Consider the following 24,272-nt stretch of genomic DNA (forward strand, 5'->3'; position numbering starts at 1 on the left):
GGGCCAAGCCAGTGCCCTCCATGTCTCTCTTCAGTCAGAACAAGAGCAGGCCTACGATCTGTAGCTAGCGGCATCATTTAGAGGAGCTAGGAAATGGACGGCAGGAGTTAAACTGAAAGAAAGCAGAACTGCAAGTGAAGATAAGGAGCTTGTAAAGAGCAGTGGTTTGTGACTCTGTATTAGTCTGAGGTAAAGGAGATGAGTAGGCAACAGAGACGAAGGGAATATTCGACTGACAGCCTGGAGAGGACACCTTCAGATGACTTGCACTATCAGGGAATGCTGAGAGCCTTGGAAGGCAGGAAAGGTACTTAAGGAAATGCACCTGCTCATGATGGAAGAGACATTTGTCCTTTTTAAAAGTCAGATTTCTAGTTGTTATTAGCGTATGAACTTCACAGACTTCAACTTTGATTTCAAGCAGTATTCTGGGTTTGGAAACATTCTTAGGAAACGCTGTATTTAGACATTCATCCTACTAACTATGGATAACTTTGTAGCTACATGTCTACTAACCCTGACCTAACGGTCTGCTAACACTCAGGTGAGCGCTAGCTGACGTGTAGATGCTAAGTTACTTACAGTGAGTAGACCTTCTAAAGTGGACTATCAGAATAAAGTGTAACCCATTCGTAAAACAAGATCAGTTTAACTGAGAAGTGAAACTGTGTCAGATTAAGATTAAAACATAACTGGGGTAAGAAATAATATATATTCTCTGAGAAAAAGTAGTGATACCATATGCAAATTTGCTTTCTAAGTCAATGCATCTTATTTTACTGGAAAACATTGTTTATTATTATTATTATTAGTAGTAGTAGTAGTAGTAGTATTTGCAGTGTATATGGCTTAGGTTTCTTATTCAGTGTCAGTGCAGGACCAAGGAAATCTAGGACTTTTTATCTTGATGTATTAATACACTTGTTCATAGTTCTTGCATTAAAGACAACAACCATGAGAAAACCTTTGTACTCCTTTTTGAACGCTGTCTTGTGAGCAAAAACAGGATTATATTAGAAGATATCATAATTAGATGTGATATCAGAAGATCTCTTTATTAAAAAACTGCATTTATTTATTTGAAAGTTTTTTAGTAAATCAGTAAACAATGCAAGGTTTATGACCTAGCCTCATAACATTTGTGATCTGTGGTAGCTTTGCTCTGTGTCTGTAATTCACACTATAAATCGGCTCACACAGAAGCTCACATGACCAATATTTAAATAGATGACATATATTTACTAGTGAGACTGAAGTGACATTCACTGGATTGGTTCGTCAGTATGTCGTCAGCAAACAGTGGTGAGCAAACAGAGAAAGTGCTTTTGACACCATAGAGAACAATAAAATGTAATTTTATAGATAAAAAAAAGATTTTTTTTGCATGCCTCCACACCCCGGAGGGCAGGAGTTGTGCGCTGAATCACAAGGGCGTTGCTTGCTGTAACTTTATACAACTTTAAAGGATAGAAAGCAGTGAACAGTGGTCAAAGGACAAAGATCTGCTGACGACCCCATCAAGCTGTTCATAATTATCAGCATCATCTCCTGCAGTCGGACTCTTCAAACACTAAAAGGATGTCTTATATTAATGACAGAGGTCAAGGTTTACTGCCTCCACCCATGATAGTCACCATGGCAGTGATATTTCATAACCCTCTCTTGTCATACTCCACCCATCAGAAGCAGAAGTCTCAACAATCACTTGGACTCTTAACATTGCTCAGCAAACAGTTTTGTGTAAATCGTGTTATGAACTGAAGTACACTGAAGTGAAATTGAAAAAAAAAATTGAATTGAACAGAGAACATTGGATTCCACAGGAGTGTAAATTAATTGGATTGGTTTTGTGTATCTTTCAAATTACTTCTGTTACTTTGAATACTAACTTTACAATTTATTATGTGGCCTTAACTACAATAAACTAGCATTAAATACCTGCAAGATAGTGGATTTGCTTTGTAACTACATGTTGTTCTGAAAAACACCTTTACACTTCTTTTTGCTAATGAGCTTGTGTTATGGTTAGGTTTGGGAGTAAGGGTAAGGTTAGGATTATAGTGGTTAGGTTTTGCGGTAAGGGTTTAGTTACAGATAGGGATCAAGTTAACATTGTAATGACGTACGTTACTAAGTACAAGTACTCTAAATGCAATCACATGCATGTATCAAATGGTTGAGAACACAGTAGTGCAGCTAAAGCTAACTAATAGAAAAAATAACCAACTTTGCTAACTAACTCTCATTGACTTTAACCGTACATCAGATCACTCTGAACACAGCGCTGCAGTGCTTTGCTAGATCTCTAGTGATGATGACAGATGCAGGTGATGGTAGTTCGTATGCGGTGTGCTCTCGTGTTTCTCGCTGTAGGAACATGATTCTGCAGGATGTGGGTGTGTCAGTGCACTGTAAATAGGTTGCTGTAAATTTTACAGTAAATTACTGTCAGCTGGATGCCAGGAAAATACCTGTAAAAATGTTTACTGTAATTGTATTTACAGTGCACTAATGTCTTTACTGTATTTTATTTACAGTATTATTACTGTATTTTAATTTACAGTATCAGTGCTGTCCTGGTGTTCGGTTAGTCATGAATGATGCACTCTTGGTGAATTTTCCCAGCATGCATGAGGCCTCACATGGCGTTTTCTCGTCTTGAACCTGTGCTCTGTCTTCGCTTGACAGTGGATCTGTGGAGACATCTCCTGCAGTCATTACCCACAGATCGGCTTCTCACATGGGTGTGCCTCGCAGGTGCTGAGTTTTAATATTTTGATAGGAGGTGTGAGCCGCTCCTATGCAAAAACAGCTGATTTAAAAAGGTTCTGGCGTGGGTTGTTGAGTCTCTTTATGAAACAGTCTGGTTGGAAACACACTCGCACTAGTGAGTGTTGTTTAGGGCTGTGCGTGACAATCACATCAACAGATCAGTGATCTGAAAGCATCACAGAGAAAGTCCTGCACTTTCAGTGAAATGAACCTGCTAATTAAGCATTTTAAAGTTTAACATCGAAACATTATTTTAATTATCAGCAGTATTTACAAAATTCATATCTAGACTTTTACTCTGAACACTGCTGAATTTTTTCCATCTTTGTCTTTTGCAGATGAACGGGACAGAGTGCAGAAGAAGACTTTCACTAAATGGGTGAACAAACACTTAATAAAGGTACCTTTATGTTTATTACTGACTGAAGTTTTTTCAGGATAATATGACCAGTGATCACAGATCCTCTTCTCTTCGCTGTACTCATCCATTCATGTTCAAATTGTGATTTAACTGTTATTTGCTTGTTTGATTATCATTTTAACACACAAATCCAATGCAACTTGCTATATGCTTTGGCAGCACAAGTATCACAGGTTTAGTTCATGAATCAACTCTTGCAGAGTCTGCGATGTGATCAACGTCTTATATATAAGGGTGTTGTGAAACAATATCAAAATGTAGGTTTAAAGGGAAAAAAATAAGCATTTTGTAACAAAACTACAGTAAAACTTAACTAATGTACTGTACAGTAAAAGCTAAAAGAAGTAAACAATGTAAAATAACTGTGATAAGGTTATCTGTAAACTAGCTTTAGGTGTGCACTGATTAAAAACGGATTAAAAATATATTATTATTATTATTATTATTATTATTATTATTATTATTATTATAGTTTTCTATAATATTATTAAATTACTATTTTATATTCCATTTTAATTTTAAAGTTTAAAACATCATTTTAAAGTGAGATTTTGCCAATTGTCGTTTCACCCCCTCTCCCCAAATATGTTTATATAATTATAAAATCTGTAAATTTGACTGTAAAATTAGTTTCAGTTTTAATTATTTTAGTTGAGGGGGTAAAAGCAAAAAAAATGTAAACTTTTTTATAGCTTTAGTCTTAGTTTAGTTAAGTTTAATAATCATAATCGGAACAGTGTGCTCTTTCATGTTTTATTGCACTTTAATGATTTAAGAAAGGCTTAAACTCTGAAACTTTTATCACCTCAGCACTGCGATGTCATGTGAGCATTACCATGATGGACAGATAATACTCCTTGTTAAATTTCCACCAGTTTATCATGTCTCCCAGTGGATTGCTCACACATACCACTACTATTAGTTACCAGTGCACTTTTTAGCCACTATGTCACGACACCCAGTTTAGAAACTAGTGTGCTCATCTATTTGAGGAGACATAACAGCTGTTGTGCTGGACAGGATTTCTGTTAGTATCCACCATAGAGAAGCAGATCATATCCTGTCCACACGTTATAAATCTGCACACAGCTCGTTTATCATCGTCTCGTCTAAAGTGTCTGGTATTTAGGCAGAAAGAAAAACCCAAACAATAGATCATGAAAATGGAGGTTATTAGCACTCAATCATCCCTGTTCATTCACCGTAGACGAGACAAAACACGAGACCACTTCAGAACAAAAGAGCTGATATCAGACAAACCTGCATGTCATGAACATCTGGATTCATTTCACAGCATGCATATGATGATCAGGGTATAAACACGTGTCAGTTTAACCATGTGCTGCAGAAGCTCAACCCTTCAGCAGCATCAGACATCATCGAGATCAGTCTGATTTAAAGCTGATTAAACAAAAGCTTTTTATTCTCAGAGGAAACTTTTCTCATACATCTTTGGTAAAAAGTAGAGATGTATTTAGATTTGTATTTAGTACAAACATTAAGTATCAATTGTTCGAATAAATGTGCTTTCCATGGATGTATGGTTTGTCATGATAGGACAATATTTTGGCCGAGATACAACTATATGAAATTCTGGAATCTGAGGCTGCAAAAAAATCTAAATATTGAGAAAATCACATTTAAAGTTGTGCATATCACTAATCACATATCAAGTTTTGATATATTTATGGTAGGAAATTTACAAAAAATCTTCATGGAACATGATCTTGACTTAATATCGCAATGATTTTTTGTCATAAAAGAAGAATCGATCATTTTGATCCATACAATGTAATGTATTTTTGGCTATTGCTACAAATATACCCCAGGGACTAAAGACTGCTTTTGTGCTCCAGGGTCTCATATATGGAGATGAATGACACAAATGAGACTTATTACAGTTTAATACACCCATACAGTACATGGCTGTGATATACAGACTGATATAATGCATTCATAAAGCCGGTATGATTTGTGTGTGAGGTTCGGTCGTGTTGACTGACAGTTAATGCATCAACAGAGACCTCTAGTGGACTCAATATAACCTCTGCCTAGTTTTCACTCTGACATTTCACTTTCACTTGGATGAATCGATGTTTGTGTGAAAGAAAAAAAGAGGTTTTATTGTGCTGAACTTCAGAAGTAATGCCAATCTTTAGACCTCAGTAGTGTCTCAGTATACAGACGTTGAATCAAAGTCATTTATCAGCTTACAAATGCTTTATAGTAAGACTTCTAATATACATGAAATATAATGACATTTATGTTACAGAGAAAGGGCAATTCTGAACATTTGATATCTAATATATTTTAAGAATAATTAGACAATTATTTGTTCCTCAAGGTTTAACAATTTAACCCCGAAAAAATGTTACGTTTCCACGATGGAGGTGAATTAATTTACTCATTTACTCACTCTCATGTTATTCTAAAACCGATTAGATTTTTCTTTTTCTGTCGAATGCAAAATGAGTTATTTGGCAGAACATCCAGGCTGCTTTTTTCATACAAATCAAATGCAAATCAGCTGAAACAGCCGAGCAATGAACAAAAAGGACCATCAGTGCTTCATATGAAGTGTGTGTTTAATGTGAAGAGCAGTCCGGACTTTCTAACTGAAATAACTGATGATGCTAACTTTCACTTCTTTCTTCCATTTCTAATCAATGTAACTCCATTCATCGCTCCTCCTCGTCCTCCAGCACCAGAGAGCCGAGGTAGGTCCATCTGTCAGCGTGTCCCAGCATGCTCTGCTCTCTCACACGCATGTTCAGTGCTGCTGTCGCCCCCCGAGGCTCTTCTGCTGAAACATGCTCACAGCTGGAGCTTGGAAATGGCACATTTAGTCTCATGCACAACAACAAAGAAAAATGACATTAGATCATAGACACTTAAAAAAACTAAAAAACTAAAATGGCAGACAAAAAAAAAAATTAAACTTTAAAATTAAATAGAAAACGAAAAAATTTAAAATATAAAAAATCCTGCAATATTTATCAATGGTACTATAGACAAACAGTGGTTTGAAAGTGTTTGCAACAACATGAGGGTGAATAAATGATCAGAGAACTGTTGGTTTTCTGTGGCTTTAAGGATTTTGAAGCGAGCTGCGGAGGTTTGAGTGTTTTGCAGCAGTGCATGTTGATATACTGTATGATAAAAACCTGAGGAAGCCCAGTCTGTCCCACATCCACAGGAAATGTGTGTGTTTCTTATTGACTCAATGAGCTTTCATCAGTACAGTGATTGAGTGGCTGATTTAGAGCTTCAGAATTGAATTGAGACTCTGTCACTCAGGAAATCGTTTGATCTTATTTGACACGAGGCAGGTGAGCCGCTCTTCTGCCTGCAGTCATGCGTCGCCCTGTCCTGTTCTCACTGAGGAAAACACAAATGAATCACTCTGGATTCAGGTTTTTTCCCCTTCTCTTAACACGAGACGCACATCCTTGTGTTCAGAGCTCCTGCTCGAGCTGCACAGTTCTGGAGTCTAAACTTTTCAGAGACCCAGAAATAATCACTTGGTCAAAATCACGTTGTTCCAAACTTGAACACAAAATGAGATGTTAGGCAGCATGTCAACGCTCCTGTTTTTATCCTGTACAAGAACACTGGATCTAGATTTATACTGCCAAGCTCTCAATAAAAAAAAACATAAAAGTAGCAGAAAACTTCAAGTGACATTTCCAAAGGACAAGTTAGTCTGAATAAACAGGACTTGGATTGGCATCACCATTAACTTTCCTCACATCAGATAAAATGTAGAAGCTAAGAGTTTCTGCCTAACATCTTGTGTTTCATCTAAGGGGAAAGAAAACTATATACAGTACATGAGAATAGACGAATTATGACAAAATGTTGTAAACAAAATGGAAATTCTAGGTGCATGATTTTGTCCTCCAAACGAATTAAACACAAACCTACAGCATTTTTAACCAATTCAACTAAATAACGCATGCAGACACCTGTCAAAAAAACATTCAAAATCATGGATGGATCTGATTGAATCGAGCGGTAGTCAGGATGTGCTACAAACACAATGCTACGGTTTAGTTTTGGAGAAATGAAATCTTCAGAATTGACTTGGGTTTCTTTCTGCAGGGATGTTTTATGTGACTCGTATAAACTGATCTGTGCTTGTTCTCCGTCCTCAGACGCAGCGTCATGTGAATGACCTGTATGAAGATCTCCGAGATGGACATAACCTGATCTCCCTTCTGGAAGTCCTCTCCGGAGAGACACTGGTGAGTGTAACCAAGCCTCCACATAAACCCAAAGTCCTGATCCAGATCTCCAGGGTACAGAAGACATATTAATGGGTGATGCCTTGGAATACGTCTCTAAATTCTAAACACGTTTTGTTGAATCCCACCCAAAACACTGGGTTCAGATATTCCAGAAAAGTTGTTGATATCTTCTTCCCATCAAACTGCTTCATTGGTTTTGGCTGTAGCTCAGACATTAACATCACTCTTTGGCTTTTCTTTTGAATCTGTGTGGCTCCTCCTTGACTTCTTTGGACTTCTGCCTTTCTCCCCACCATCTCTTTGCTGACCTTTGCCCTTTGACCTCTGTCTGCTCTCTTTGCACTTCTCTTGCTGGTCAAGCCGAGGGAGCGGGACGTTGTGCGGAGCGTGCGGTTGGTGAGTGATGCAGATGCTTCATTAGCATGGGTCACTCACTGTGGCTGTCCTGCGCATGATGTCACGTCCGCCAGCCTTTCATTTGTTATTAGGGTTACTCCAACGCTACTGTATGTCTCACGGCTATCAAATGCTAGGTATATCAGCTAATTAAAGTGCCCCCATTATGGGAAATGAAAGGTTCATATTTTGGTTATGAATTAGTTTTTACCTTCCTTGCTCAACGACTCCCAAAAGATTCACTCAATGGTTCATTTTTCCAAACCCCTCTTTTGCATGACATTAATCTGCAGAGATTGGCCTTTGATGCCTCATAAAGCAGCGTTTGTGAGCGCAGTGCTGCTTTGTGGGCAATATGCTAATGTTTCACTTTGAAAACAACATGAAACAGCTTGGGATTCGTTTTAAAAACGACTCGTTTCAATGATTCAGAGTCGACTCTTTCATATGAGAGACAGTAACTCTATACACAGTGCACTTTCAGATTTGAAACTTTGCAGGATGTTTTCATTCACTTAGAGCCGTGTTAAACACTGCATAAGAGGTCATTTAAAAACAAATCTGTAGTAGGGGCACTTTAAAATAAAGATTACAGGGTAATTATTCAGCAGGTTGGTAGCTAAATGTTGAAAGATTTCTATATTTAAATATTTAAAAGATTCAAGATTTGGTTGCAAAAAAAAAAACATGTTTTCTTTAAAATTGTAGGGACTTTTATTTTGAAAGTGTACTGTTAGGAATAGCATTACGGTAGAAATTTAATTTACTCTTATACAATAATATTGTAAAACCTTTTTTAAGATTTATTAAAAAAATATTAAAAGATTTAAGATAAAAACAACAACATTGTTGTCTTAATAAAGCATGTGTTTGTATGTGCTGTTATAAGGGTTCTGCTTGCGCATGACTGACGCTGTTTCTCTTTATGACATCATCTATCTGAACCTCGTCACGGTTTGGGTGTGTGACCGATACAGGGAATGACTGATATAAATCCAAATAAATCTACCAAATAAATCCACATTTATTCTGAAGCAATATATAACTGATTATTGCTTTTTTAAGTTAAAGTTGTTCAGGTCACAAAATGATGTCTGCAGACTCTTTCCTATAATACAGTTTAGTTTTTTGTTCAGCCTTCAGTAGTTATTTAGCAATCATCCGCGATATTATACCACATTACATCCCTAAAGACACAAGACCATCACTTCTGTCAAATAAGCTTAAAGACCCCATGAAGTGACTCAACATGCATTTTATTGTTTAAATTATTATTATTATTATTGGTTTATCTGTGTTGACATATTGAAAAAAGAAATTGGGCTTGGCATATCAAAGCATGTATTATTTATGTAGGGAACATGCTTTTTCTTGTGTGGAGCTTATTGGACAAAAATCTATATGCTCCTGATCACAACAACATGAATCATAATATCAAAAATGTATATTTTAAATGCAGATTTAGTTTCTCTGTCACCTAGCACACAGATGTCCTCAGTGCTAGCAGACATAGACTAAACATTTTGATTTCATGGGGTCTTTAAATTCTTTTCTTTGCATTATTAGTGTTCATTAATATTGTAGCCTCACTTCAAGGTCCTCCTCGTTCTTCATTCCTTCTTCATTTAGACCTTCCAAAGAAGTTTCTCTGGGCACTCAAGGACAGGTCTCAGTCTCGTCTCTTCTTTAAACCATGTCCTGTGTCTCATTGACTCTCTGTCTGTCTCCACAGCCTCGTGAGAGAGGACGCATGCGATTCCACAAGCTGCAGAATGTGCAGATGGCACTGGATTTCCTCAGACGGCGGCAGGTACGAGAACAACCCAACTCACAAACTAAATTAAAAGCATAGTTTGTCCAAACATTATAGCTGTCCTTGCTGTCCTTATTCAAGCTTGTTGGTTTCCAAACCTGTTTATTTTCTTTCATCCGTGGATTATCAAAGGAGATGTTTAGCAGAATGTCCAAGCTGCTTCCTTACATGAAGTTAAAGTTCACAACGATCAAAACAAAAACCATCAAAGCATTAGAAAAAGCCATCTAGACAATATGTGCATCTTCAGGCGTCTCAGTGGGGAAAAGAGCAGTATAGACATTTTACCTTATCCTAAGTGTCTCCTTGGAAAAAGTACAGTGTCTCAAATGTGAAATGCTGTTCTTCTCTGTAAATCACAGGTCAAGCTTGTGAACATCAGGAACGATGACATTGCAGACGGAAACCCGAAGCTGACTCTGGGTCTGATATGGACCATCATCCTCCACTTCCAGGTCTCCTGTTCTGTCAGTGTTGAGTTCCCATACCATTTACCTCCTCCTCCTCCTCCTCCTCCTCCTCCTGCTCCTGGGCTCCTGATCAGATCAATCACTTCAGTCACTGGTTCATTTAATTCTTTGGGTGTCATCGATTTGATGCTTTCCAATCAAACATCAACAGGGTCAATCGTTTTAGCTTCAAACCAGTATCTGCCTCATGCAATAACATGCATTTCTTTTATAATCTCTTTTAATCAGGAATATGCATTATGATCAAGCACAACAGTCGTAGAGTGTTCAAATGAAGCAGTTTGTTTGATTCCCTAACCAAATCTGTCCGGTGTCGTAGGCGCCATGAGGAATTGAGAGTCTTTGATCTAATCTAATTTCATAATCTAATATCCAGGCTGTTTCGTAGATCTACATTACGTGAATCTGTTGTCCAAGGTGTTCAATTACAACCACACACTGATTTATTCCACCTCAAACATCTAAACCGCAGCTGCCTGGAGACTGTCACACAGTCAGACGATTGCAATGCTCCAGTTTGTCCTTCCATTGTTTCAGGGAATTTCATCTCCTTGGATCGATCAAATAAGTTGGCAGGACTTGTGGTTCATCCTGCATGCAGTGACACAGAGGTTTCTGTAGAGATGTGGCATCTGAACTTCTGCCCACCTCCTCAAGAAATAAAAGAGCTTTCTCTTTTGACCGAAAACAGAGTCTCATGACCAGGGTTTAGAATGGTGCCAAACTTCTGCTTGACACTAATTGAGGCTTTGCAACCTTTCATGTGCTTGTCTTCTATCCGGAGTGACATTAAACATGATTGTTTAAATAAGGATAGAAAAGCACTATTTCACAGATTTCCTCAAAATTAAGTTTACAGTAGTTTAAGTCTAGAGTGTTTCATCCCTTTATCCTGTTCTTTATCGTGTTCTGTTGAGTTTCCCCAAATTTCTAAACAGAATTCTGCATCAAACATTAAATTGTCACCTTTTTTATTTTTATTTTTCATTTTTTATTTTGTGTTTGTGTGTGTGTGTGTGTGTGTGTTTGTGAAATGTTGGGACACTTAACACAGGACATTTTGTCACCATAATTTTGTTAAAATTGAAAGCCTTAAAACAGTGTTTGTGAGTAACTAAAAGCATCTGTACTACATCAGTCATTGCAAAAGCAAAATAGCACCGCTTTCAATAAGAAGCAACTTTTCTAACATGTAGTACTGTAGGGAGAAAAGGTGCACTGTTTTCAATGGCATGTTGTATTGTACATGAACAATTACAATACTGAAAAGCAATATTCAATACTGTCTGGAAGTCTGACTTTGATTTTAGCCAGCTCTTTGTTTGTTTTGTGACTGATTCATTGAAACAGGATTAATGGATTATCTGTGTCAATGTTGCCAGAAGTATATCTTTTGTCTTTTCTTGTAGTCAAATACATACAGTATCTAGTTTAAGGCTGGTTTTATTGACTATGAGTAGTATAAAAATGCACGTTTATTGTGGCAGATGCTGTTGTTTAAATGCTTGACCCAACACTGAAGGTGAACCAGTTTCCGAGCTTGGATTTTTCTTTAATGAACTTCATTGATTTAGTCGATGGATTAAGTTTAATGACGGGACTCAGAGGAGTTTTAGGAGGTCAATGGTATTCAGTGGGGCTGAGTTTGTTTGTAGTGCATGACTGAAATTTGTGTGAGAAATCAACCACTCTTGATTATTTATTGATTTGCACATGATGAACATAAGGCTGCTGCTGCCACTTGTTATTAAATCCATGCAACTCATTTTTGTGGGCTGGTAGATTTCAGATATCCAGGTGAACGGTCAGTCAGATGATATGTCAGCGAAGGAGAAGCTGCTCCTCTGGTCTCAGCGGATGGCGGATGGTTACTCCGGTGTCCGCTGCGATAACTTCACCACCAGCTGGAGGGACGGAAAGCTCTTCAACGCTGTTATACACAAACACGAGTAAGTGCCTCTGTAACACATCTCAAGATCGGGGTTTGGCTTGTCACCAGTGCATCGCCACAGAATTCATACTGTTTCCTGAGATTTTCTTGAAATGTTTCTGATAGTAACTCAAAGAACAGCCTTCTTTTAGCAGTGTTGGAACATAGAAATGTGTTGCCTGACTCAAGTTTGAGCTTCAGTCTTGATCAAACTTGTCCTGGGTGCCGTGGAGTGAAATGTTCTGATCTGAATTCTGCACATATTTCTGTGGAGATGAACGCCCTGAGCACAGATTTGTCAAATCAGCGCTGTGCACACCACTGACAGCTCATTCTTGTGGTCTTCTAGAGTTTAATCAGACTTTGAAGTTTGACTATTTTAAACTAAACATAAAGGCATTATTAATGCATTAATAATGCCTCGTAATGCACTTTACAATGAATTGCATGATTTCATGAATACAGCTATAATACATTACAATAATTATCTGTTTATTGTTACACCTTTAGAAAATATAATGCATTACAACAAACACACTTTCAAATATTATAATGCATTTAAACTTTGGTTGCAATTAATTATGAAAAAAAAAAGTCATTATGTAGCAGTTAGGCTAAAATAGATTAATGTAATTTTAGTTTTTGGAGCTTGGTGACCCAAACTGATTTTATTGCATGGGGAAAAAGCAGCATGTAGACTATTAAAAATATCTTCTAGTGTGTTCCACATGGGTTTGGAACGATATGAGCATCAATTAAAATGAATAATGAGTAAGTGGGAAATAACCGTCTATCCAGGTCAAATGAAAGCAGTTTTTCTCTAATGAGGGTGTGTTCTGTAAGCAGACACGAGGACAAAAGAGAGCAGGAAGAAAATGAATGAGAAAATAGTTTTAGAAGAAATCTACAATGAAGGCTGAAAAGAGAAATACTGTACTGTGAGGAGTGGAGACAGGCCTCCCCGAAGGGCAGCTTTTCTGAAATATTGACATGTACCTGCAAAGCTTGGGGACGCCCAACTGACCCTGACATGAAGGGAGAGGATTTGATGCTTTTGTCAGCCAGGAACACCCGCAGGATTTGTCAGCCCTGCCTCCTTTCAGAAATGAGCAAGAGGCTTTTACAGGCACCACCTGCATGACAGAAAACAGCACTGCAAGTACAGTTTGCTTTCTCTTTTGGAGCTCACTGGAAACCAATTTTGAGTAACTAATACCATTCAGAGTAGATATTGATATTCAGAATCGCATGAACTGTATACTGTATTTGGAATTGAATTGCTTGGTAGCACATTTTGGGCGCCACGATGATGCTCAACATGAAGAGGCGTCTGTCCTTCAAGAAGCGTCGGGCCAGCTCCAGGAGCACTATGGCTTCAGCGAGTGACATGGAGGACCGTGTGGTCATGCTGTGTGAAGATATTCCCTCCGAAGGCTCCCAGAGTCCAGGCGCTCGCTCCAGCGGAGACTCTCAGACAGGACACGGGCCGCACTGGAGCTCAGTGGGCTCTTTACCAGAGCGAGACCTGAGGCAGATCCACGGAGGATTCAGCACGGACGATCAGAGCATGGGGGCAGACGCTCAATACCACGCTGGAGGATTTTATGCATTGCCTTCCAACACACATTTTACAGAGATGCCTGGGTGCTTGCTTCTTTATCACACTTTAACACTTTTTATGGTGCAGAATGGAAAGGTTTTAATGTTTTAATCATCCGGTGTAAATGTGTATAGTTTGTTCGCTCTCTGTTGTTTGGAGCCGCTCCCATCTCTGGGTATTCCTGGCATGTGAGTTGTGGCTCCATCCCTCAGGAAACAAATGTTTTTGGGATTTATGGAGCAGATGGTGACTTTAACTAAGTCTCTGAACTTTCTGAATTGTTTTCCCCTGGTATCAAGCAACATTTATACTTATTATATTGCGCATTATACTGTACATTTTGTTTTGGTAACACTTTACAGTAAGGTTCCATTTGTTAACATTAACTACATTAGTTGTGCAAACTAAAACTGAGAAATACTTCAGAAGCATTTATTAATCTTAGTTCATGTTCAACATGTTATAATAGATTAAGTTGTTTCTGTTAATGTTTCTTGACGGACCAGAGGTAACATGAACTGTAACACATATATTGGTATTGTTTAGTTAATGTTAGGCATGATGTCGTAAAGTGTTTGCATTTTTTATGCATTGGATTTTTTTGTTCAGTGATCCAGTGATTTCAACCTTTTACAGTATGCTGCATTTATTACACACTTTCTGAGGCTGATGGGTTTGTTTCTCTTGATTTGACCAGGCCCAGGTTCATTGACATGGGGAAGGTGTACCGCCAAACCAACCTGGAGAACCTGGAGCAGGCCTTTTCAGTGGCAGAGCGAGAGCTTGGGGTCACACGACTGCTTGACCCAGAGGGTAATGTTAAATCTGGCTATTAGCTGATTTTTAAGAAAGTTATTAGATATTAACACCGTATACTGGAGCTAAATCCGGATTAAATGTAACACCATAGGTTGAGCTTTCATTAAGTTTGCATTTGAAAAAAGTGTCAAAAGTATGTGACCCCCTTTGACCCCACTGTTTATTATGCCTGGTTTATCCATACACATAATTTTTTTTTTCGTTATTAAAAACATTTACTAATTGATGATTTATTCACTGGTGCAAGATTGCAGCGATTAGCAAAGAAAACAGCCAAACTAAACTAATCAATTCCAGATGGACCATTTTATTTTATCTTTTTTTTTTCCCTACATTTTACCTGTTTTATTTAGATATGCATCACAGCGGAGAAGAAAATACATTCACAGTTTCCCTTTCATGTTAATGAAATCTAAATTATTTTCTAGAACTCTTTTAGAACATGCTGAATGAAACAATCAACACTTATAAATCTACAATTCTTTTGATTGCAGATGTGGATGTGCCTCATCCTGATGAGAAGTCCATCATCACCTATGTGTCCTCTCTTTACGATGCTATGCCCCGTGTCCCAGATGTCCAGGACGGCGTCAAAGCCAATGTGAGTTTCACTCATCATGAATAATTCTAAATTAACTCGATTATTTTGACAGGAGAAGACAACAGATGCTGAAATTAATGCAAGCGTCATGCGCTTCAGTCTATGTAGTAAATAAACCTGCACGTCTCTGTCATTAATTAATTCACACAGAGACGCGCAGAACACGGATTCATATTTCAAACAACTTTTGCGGCTTAACATTTACAGATACTGGTCCATATGGAGATTTGATTTGATTAATTTATGCTTTCACAAATTCCATGACTGTCCATATTAAAATGTAAGTTTCATTTACATGACTGGATTTTGAGATTCCGTACTCGTTTTCTGCTTCGCGGAAATCATAGCGTTGTATGCGTCAAGAACCGGGTTTGAACGGGACCTCGGTACTACCGGTCGTTAACCCAGCTATTAGAAAACTTGCATTTGTCCATGAAGACGACGATGGTTGTCCAGTCATTGAAGATATGCCTTGAAGCAAGTCTAAAATAAAACGTAAGCCAGCCACTTCTGTTGAGCGCGCAGTGTTCTGAGATGATGCCGAACGACCACTGAATATGACGTCAGCATCAAACATACGTTGAGACGGAGACGAAAGATCTTTGATTATGTGCCCAGATATGCTAAAGCCCATATAAACGAACTAACACGAACGCAGATAGAATTTCAATCAGAATAAGACACCTGATAGTCTGGAAAAAATAATACCTAATTTGGAAAAAAATAATACCTCTGAGACCACATTTAACACTTTTAATGGCCTTAAATTTGACCATTTTGATTTATCACTTTTTAATACTTTTTAAAACCCCGCGGACACCCTGTACTCAGCAGAAGTGTGGGAATTTTCACAGACAACCTTAAGAAACCTCATTTATAAAAATGCCTCATTAGTTTTATTAGATTTGGTTCGACAGCATATTAACTGGACTATGTGCTGACTGCCTACGTCTGGAAATTGGTCGTTATTTAGAAATATTCATTTTCGAAAAAGCAGAAGACATACCGGTTTCTCCGGTAGTGGGCGGAGCTAATGGGCAAATAGAAATTTCAAAATGACAAATATGCATTCATTAGGCCTAAAAGAAAATTTTTACATAAGGGCATTGTGCTAGAAATATTACTATTATTTAAACGTATGTGATACTGCTACCATTGTTGCAAAAAAATAAAAAACTTTATTAAAAAAAAAAATAAATCTCAATATTTCTCCCATGTTTTAATTTTAATAGCAAATCCCCTTTATTTACCAAACATAAAATGTGTTTAAATTTGATAAATTAAAAGACAAATTAAATTTGGGTGAAACTTGTTTACTGTTTTTCATAATTATATAACTTGTAGAAAAACTTTAAACACAATTCTAAATAAGTATAAAGAATGGCATTGGTTTTATTTTTAGTGCTAAAAAGTTATTTTTTTTTTATTAGCAAATTTTTGTGTTTTGCTTTGGTACCGAAATTGGTACCGAGAACCGTGGATTTTCATTGGTATCGGTACCGAATACTGAAATATTGGTACCGTGACAACACTAACAGGCAGGCTTATTGTTCGGTCTATCCATTTTCTCCATTGCACATTTTATGGTATTTGTTTTATTTTTATTTACTAAGTGAAATAAATGTGCAATATGCTGTCAACATCTCTAAATCTATTATTTTTTGTATGTTATATATGTCAAAATCTGTGTAAATAATAGAAAGGTCGCTGATTAACACTTGCAATTCAGTGTCGTGATGGTTTTAAAAAATATTCTGAAGGTAGTGAAAAAGGTATTAAAAAGTAGTAAATTTAACTTAAGGATTGCTGTATATACCCTGTGAGTAGCATCAGTGTCCAGTCTCTCTGACAATGACAAGATGATCGTCATGTTCCCAGAAACACATTCCAGACCTCATCAATTGATTTCATTTGCACAACACAAAAGGAGAAGTTTAGCAGAATGTTCTTCGTGCTGCTCTTTTCAATACAGTTAGAGTGAATGGGGACCTTTACTGTTGCTCAGAGAAATTTCATGAGCATAATCCAACCAATCTGGAGTTCTGTGTGAAGACGAAAGGTTCCCCACACAGGTTTAGCTCATGCTAAATTGGTTATGCAAAATCATCAATAGAAAGATGCTTGGTTTGGAAGTGACTTTGGTGATTTCTGTGCTTCATACTTCTCTGCTCTATAACAGTAGACAATGGATTATTTTTGCATGCAAAATTGAGCCCAAATTCCACTTTAAGACTATTGAGCTCCTAACATCGCACATAACTTCATTCCAAGATGTCTCTTTAAAAAAGTCTCCAAAAAAGAGATTTTTGCAGTGATGAAGAACCATTTTTTGGTTCCCTAAGAAATCGTTCAGTGAACAGTTCTTAAAAGAACCATTTTTGTGTGAAGTGTGAACAATATTTGAATAATCCAAAGAAAGTATTTCTACTACAGAGAACTTTTCAATGAAAAGTTTCCACGGATGTAGAAGTTTCTTCTTGGAGCCATCAATGCCAATAAAGAACCTTTTACCTTTTAACAGTTTAAAAAAGCTATGTTAAGAAAAGACACAAAATTCAATTAACATTTGTTCTTTTACAAATTCATTTGCATACATTCAAATATGGTGAATCATTGGAGTTACAAACTGACAGAAGACTCCTCTTCCACGTCCTTGTTTACACCTTTACGGAGGATAAAAGGTTAGGAATATGAACTTGACGAGGTAATAGATGTTGTGTGATCTGGATCTCAGCCATCTGACCTCATATTACAGTATCCAGCTGCTGTTAGAGGCAGTTTATTTCATTCCTCCTTCACACCATCAGCATCTATAATGAGAAGAGAATTAGACGATCTGCGTGTCACAAACTATCAATAAATAAGTCCCTGTATCAGCTATTGGTGTGCTTTGATTCGTCCCTCCCTTCATATGCTGTTATCAGACAAGGTTCTGATTGTCGACACCTAATTGAGTGAACGTGGTAAGTGACAAAAAGAGCTTTCCTGTTCCTCTCTGAATAGTTTTTGTGTGTTTTGTTCCCGGCTGCAGGAGCTGGAGCTGCACTGGCAGGAGTATTACGAGCTGGTCACCGTTCTTCTCCAGTGGATCAGACATCAAGCACACATCTTCGAGGAGAAGAAGTTTCCAAGCAGCTATGAAGAGATCGAGGTGAGTCTGCTGTTGTGTGCTCTGTTACTCTGGTTGTATTCAGTTATTGAATGAATTGCAGTGTTCATTATCTGTCGTGCTGTGCTGTCTGTGAATTGCACATTGTTTTTTGTGAATTATCTGGGACCCTGTCCTTTAAAGGACCAGATAAGTTAGAATATGTTGTGATTTGCAGACTGCACAGAATGCTCGAGCTCTAACTAGTTTAACCTGTAAACTCTACACTGGTTGAGCAGCTATACCGAATTGGTTTAATGGTCAACAACATGGTTATGCTTATTTAAATATTAGACCTGCACCAAATGAACACGTTTATAACTAGCATATAATTTTTTACTTTGTTTTAATTTATAGTTTTATTGCATTTAGTCTTATTACAAATTATATGTATTATTATTTTGCATGTATTTATTTTCATTTGATTATTTAATAGTCATTTATTTTATGGGACATTTCATAGTTCAAACAAATATATTTGCATTTTTGATTTGATTTTTTAAAGTATTTCCTGCAGCACTGCTGTAATGTTTTTTGGCAAAGTTATGTAAATTAGGCTTCGTCTAGTTTCATTAATTGTATTTCATGTGAATTTATCTTTTTAAGTAACTTTTAATTAGATATTTATTGTTATGTGTGAGAAAATAATATAGCTCTTATTAAAAAAATTAAAGCCATCTATATCTCTTGATTATGGACGGTACTAAATAAAAAATAAAACAAGGTAATTGCTACTTTTATCTTGCGATTATGACTTTTTTTCCTAAGAAATGCAAGTTCATATCTTGCAATTCAGATTTTATAACTCAAAGTTGCGAGATAGAATTGCGTGATATAAACTGCAAAAGAGAGTTTTAAAGTAAAAATTGTGAGTTAAAATGTCAGAATTGCGAGATTACTCTTTTATTATGGAAATCCATTTAAACTAAAACAAGTTTTTTGCAATACTTTTTATCTTGCAGTTTTGACATTTTTGTATTCGGAATTGTGAGTTTATAAAAAAAGAATGTCAGAATTGCGAGAAATAAACTTTGAGTTTAAATCTCGCAATTTTGACTTTATAACTCACAATTGAGTGTTATAAAGTCAGAACTACAAGATATAAACTCGCAATTCTGAGAAAAAAAAAATCTGAATTGTGAGATAAAAAGTCGCAATTACCTTGTTTATTCAGTGGTGAAAACGTCCTTCTGTGGAGTCTCAGCTGGGCATATATATATATATATATATATATATATATATATATATATATATTTATATATATATATATACCAGTAATTAAGTTGTAACTTGGCAAACAATGTAAAAGTTGATCCCAACACTGCCAGTAGCAGAGAGAGAACCCTATCCTCCTCATCCGATGGCATGTCACTGGAAGAAGTCCTTCTTTGCAGAGCATGAGTCGTGTCACATGACGCCGTATCGTGAAGAGCAGCGTTCTGGCTCGGAGCTGCTTGGTCTGAGTTTGTGTCTCCTCAGGGTGTGTGATGGATATCATCTTGATCTGAGAGCTGTTACTTAGATTACCAGCTTTGTGAAGCCTATCCTCAATCATGTCATCATGCTAGAAGAATAACTACTGACAAATACTCACTGAACCATCCAGATCTACCTGCTCAGGGTCGTCCCGGGTCAATGAACAATACATTTGTATTGTTACAGTATTTATGAATCTGTGTTAGTGTTAGTTAATAAAAATGCACCTGTTCATGTTAGCTCAGGTTCATTAAACAGTAAATAATAAATATGTGTCACACTTTTGTTTGAGGACCAATTCTCACTAACTAGCTATTAACTACGACTTTTGACTCAATTCAATTAATAGATACAAGTTTCAAAAGTGTTATTGTTAGTTCATGTTAACTAACATAGTTAACTAAGGAAGTTTATTATAAAGTGTTACAGACAGTTATTTTCAGTTTTTCAGTTTTAGTTTTGTTATTTTAGTACTTTGGCTGAAATAAAATGGGTTACAAGATTTTTTTTTCTTTTGTATTTTACGTATTTAAATTAATGAAGGGCTTGTTTTGGTTGATGATGATAACCCTGTTACTCCCAAGTTATTACACTGTGTTATATATTTGTGTGTGTTTATTTATTAATTTTCTTTATATTGCAGATTCTGTGGCGTCAGTTTCTGAAATTTAAAGAAACAAAGCTTCCCGCAAAACAGTCGGACAAGAGCCGCTCCACACACCTCTATCAGTCCTTTGAGGTTTGTACACAAGCTCAGAATACACTATATTGTGCTTCAGTCACGAGATGTGAAAGTCATTTCAGTTTTGAATCTGTACAATGATATGTTTCCTCTGCTTTAACGTGATTTTCCACCATTTCCTCACAGAGCGCGGTCCACGCCGGTCAGGTCAAGGTTCCTCCAGGTTATCATCCCACTGACGTGGAGAAGGAATGGGGTCGTCTACAGGTGTCTATTCTGGAGAGGGAGAGACTGCTCCGGATAGAGTTGGAGAGGTGAGGAAGACGTCTCAGACACAGTTAAAACTGGCAAACACTGACATTACATCAGCTGTTATGACACAATGAAGGCCATTCTAGACTAATGAGAGCTGCATGAGAATGATGCGGTCTCAAAATGCATCACTTTAGCACTTAAAATGCATGCATTTTATTGCATTTGATGCAATTATCAATAAGTGGTATCCACAAACAGAGCTCAGTGACTTGTAATCAGCTGATGTTTTGGTGATTTTTAGTTTGTCGTAGTATATACAAACAAGTTAAAACACTGACTGTGTGTATGTTTTTTTTTTCATCACTTGGTTTATTGTTTAATCATTTAAATCTGCCGTAACTACAAACTATGTTTACTGTTCAAAATTGAGCAATGCTTGAATGAATACTCTCCTGTATGAACTAAATTGTTGCTGTTTTGATGCAGGAAAAAACTTGAACTGTTTGTCAAAAGTTTGGGTTTTTCACAATCAAGGAGAATGCAGAAAAGAATGTGTTTCTGTTTTCGTTATAAAACATTAAACAATTTTGGTTTTGCTTAGTGTGATCATCATAGTTTTAATGGATCCAAATTCTGGGTTTTTAACCATCCTAGTTATATAGAGACTGATGAATGTGTATTCGACGCATGAGTGATTTCCAAACATAAGTATTGATTGTTCTCTTCAGTTTCTGTGAAGCAGTGTAGTAAGTTTACTGATTTCCGTGTCGATGAGACCGATAAAAGAATGCTGCGATTCAATGAACTAAAATAGTCCTGGATGTCCGTCATCTTGAAGGAGAGGGAGTATCATACGCAGCAGGACATGTCCCATGTCTCAACACAATGCTGCTTCTCGCTGGACGAGAGTCATATGCAGCACACAGTTTCTTCATGGGCTGTGGTTTGGTCTGCGCGCGTCACATGACAGGATTATGACAGAAATAACATGCTTTTTATGCATTTTGGGGAGTCTTGCATGCTGTTGGACTGTAAAAAATGGCATTTGTGACAGACCTGTTTCGTTTCGAGTATTTGCTTCGTGGTGGAAAACTGTGAGTTTCTTGTTTGTTTTGTTGTTTTCAATTACTTGTGATCAATTCCCCGTCATATTTTTCACATTTGTTTTATTTTAGTTTAAAAGTTTTTACTTTATTGAAAATCCTGTCTCTTCATTTTATTGAAAAATCTTTTGGTCGTTTGTGTAATAGTCTCGCATACATCAGACCTGATCGGCATAACGTCTGGTCCTCATAGCAGCTTATTTGAAATAAAAATGTCATCAAATTGTCCATTTGCAGGTTAGAGCGTCTCCAGCAGATCGTCAGTAAAGTACAGACTGAATCAGGCATGTGTGAGGAACAGATCAACCAGACTGAGTCTCTGCTGCAGACGGTGAGATCAACACACTCTTATAGTTACTGTTCAGTCAAACGTGACCCTGGAGCACAGAAGCAGTCGTAAGTAGCACAGGCATATTTGTAGCAATAACCAACGATACATTGTATAAGTCAAAATTCTAAATTTTTCTTTTATGCAGTATATTATGCATCGCTAAGAACTTTATTTGGGGAACTTTGAAAAAAAGTGATTGTTTAGATTTTTTATTTTTTATTTTTTTTGCATCGTCAGATTCAAGATATTCAAATAGTTGTATATCATCCAAATACTGTTCTATCATAACAAACCATACTTCAATGGAAAGCTTTTTATTATAAATAAAAAAAAGGAAAAAAGAAAGAAAGAAGACCCTTATGACTGGTTTTGTGGTCCAGGGTCACAAATGTGAGTGTAAACTATGAAGTTGCTGTTTAAACTTTGCACTGTAGTGACTTTGACTTTTGTTGCAGGATATCCGTCTCCTGAGTGCTGGGAAACCAGCGCAGCACACGGCTGAGGTGGAGAGGGATCTGGACAAAGCCGACGGCATGATCCGGCTCCTCTTCAACGACGTTCAGCTGCTCAAAGACGGGCGCCACCTGCAGGCAGAGCAGATGTATCGCAGGTGAGTCCATTTAGTGGAAAACCTTCTTCCAGGAGACTTCAGTGCATTAACTCTTTCCCCACCAAACCCTGAATTTTTTGTGTTTCTGCGTTTTCACTGTTATGCACTCGGGGGCGCTATTACGCATCTCCTGAATGAGTCTAGAAAGTGCCGATCAAAAATATAGGCAAGGAGGCACAGAAACGAGAGATCTCATATGTAAGCATATGCATATGAAAAATAATGCTATCATCAAAAATAAATAACATGCAAATGAAATCAGCCTAAAGTTATCGTGTGAAATGTTGATCTGTGCAAGCTTTAGGAGTGCTGATGGAAACCATCCACTGCATTGTTGCTCTGATCATCTAATTAAACTTACCAACATTCAAGTGTTCATGTATTGCACGTTCAGATATTTTCTACAAAAAATATATATATTCTGGGGGCCATGAAATTTTAATGAAAATTGTCAAAAAAGAAAAAACTTTTTTCGGTAACACTTTAGAATGAGGTTCCATTAGTTAATGTTAGTTAACTACTTTCGTTAACATGAACTAAGCAAGAACAATCCTTCTACAGCATTTATAAGTCTTAGTTCATGTTAATTTCAACATTTACTAATGCATTATTTAAATCAAAAGTTGTGCTTGTTAACATTAGTTAATGCACTGTGAATTACCATGAACTAACAATGAATAACTGTATTTTCATTAACTAACATTAACGAAGATGAATAAATACAGTAATTAATGTATTATTCATTGTTTGTTCATGTTAATTAATACATTAACTAACATTAACTAATGGAACCTTATTCTAAAGTGTTACCCTTTTTTCTAAAACGTTGGTGGGGAAAGGGTTAAAAAGGGATATTTCTTTCCCTTTTGGACCTACGAGTAATTTTATTGGATGAAACTTCTCTGTAATGTAATGTAAGCAAACTTTCCTTCCTCAGGGTGTACCGCTTACACGAGCGCTTGGTGAACCTGCGCAGCGACTACAACCTGAGGCTCAAGCCCAGCGTCAGCACTGCCTCTCACGTCTCCATCACACAGATTTCCCAGAAGTCTGTGCAGCGTGCACGGCCCGAGCTGGATGAGGTCACCCTGCGTTACGCGCAGGATCTGTTATCCTGGGTGGAGGAGAACCAGCGGCGGATCGATACGGCCGAGTGGGGCATCGATCTTCCCTCTGTGGAGTCTCAGCTGGGCAGCCACAGAGGACTTCACCAAACCATCGAGGACTTCAGGGCTAAGATCGAGCGCGCACGAACAGATGAGGTACTTTAATGGTTTACTTGTTGTATTACTTTTTTCATGGAGGCTCTTATCTTTCCAGACTACTATTCTTATATGAATAAAATATGCCCTGTATCTTTGAAGCATATTTTAACGGACTGTGATGTCTTCAACTCCTCCTAGATTTCCAATTGACTCTTATGAAAAGATTTCGTGATGAAGTTAAACCGTTTAGATTTTGATCAAAAACAAACATTATTATTATTATTATGTATTTTTTTATATTCTTTATTTACGTATTTCCCTTTTTCCCTTGTTTCTTGTCATGAATATAGCCATGGTAGCTGACATGGTGCTAAGTAACAAACAATCAAACAT

At 37.1% G+C, this 24,272-nt stretch overlaps 1 protein-coding gene across 7 annotated transcripts in view; it reads left to right on the plus strand.

Moving 5' to 3' along the window:
- LOC113068793 (plectin-like) overlaps nucleotides 1-24,272 on the plus strand; it is a 30,218-nt gene that overhangs the window by 849 nt on the left and 5,097 nt on the right. For 2 of the 7 annotated variants that reach the window (XM_026241652.1, XM_026241651.1), the window contains exons 1-16: nucleotides 1-307; nucleotides 3,111-3,172; nucleotides 5,896-5,910; nucleotides 7,348-7,437; nucleotides 7,801-7,836; nucleotides 9,569-9,646; nucleotides 10,012-10,116; nucleotides 11,902-12,068; nucleotides 14,347-14,462; nucleotides 14,963-15,069; nucleotides 18,101-18,220; nucleotides 20,337-20,432; nucleotides 20,562-20,689; nucleotides 21,971-22,064; nucleotides 22,520-22,674; nucleotides 23,612-23,936. The exon at nucleotides 1-307 is cut by the window's left edge and continues 849 nt beyond it. In XM_026241652.1, coding sequence (XP_026097437.1) covers nucleotides 199-307; nucleotides 3,111-3,172; nucleotides 5,896-5,910; nucleotides 7,348-7,437; nucleotides 7,801-7,836; nucleotides 9,569-9,646; nucleotides 10,012-10,116; nucleotides 11,902-12,068; nucleotides 14,347-14,462; nucleotides 14,963-15,069; nucleotides 18,101-18,220; nucleotides 20,337-20,432; nucleotides 20,562-20,689; nucleotides 21,971-22,064; nucleotides 22,520-22,674; nucleotides 23,612-23,936 — 1,803 coding nt within the window. In that variant the 5' untranslated portion in view covers nucleotides 1-198. The remainder of the gene's footprint in view (nucleotides 308-3,110; nucleotides 3,173-5,895; nucleotides 5,911-7,347; nucleotides 7,438-7,800; nucleotides 7,837-9,568; nucleotides 9,647-10,011; nucleotides 10,117-11,901; nucleotides 12,069-14,346; nucleotides 14,463-14,962; nucleotides 15,070-18,100; nucleotides 18,221-20,336; nucleotides 20,433-20,561; nucleotides 20,690-21,970; nucleotides 22,065-22,519; nucleotides 22,675-23,611; nucleotides 23,937-24,272) is intronic. The other 5 variants (XM_026241653.1, XM_026241654.1, XM_026241655.1 and 2 more) reach the window with 5 other exon arrangements.

The sequence above is a fragment of the Carassius auratus genome, unplaced genomic scaffold, assembly GCF_003368295.1.
Source record: "Carassius auratus strain Wakin unplaced genomic scaffold, ASM336829v1 scaf_tig00000037, whole genome shotgun sequence".
Taxonomy (NCBI): domain Eukaryota; kingdom Metazoa; phylum Chordata; class Actinopteri; order Cypriniformes; family Cyprinidae; genus Carassius; species Carassius auratus.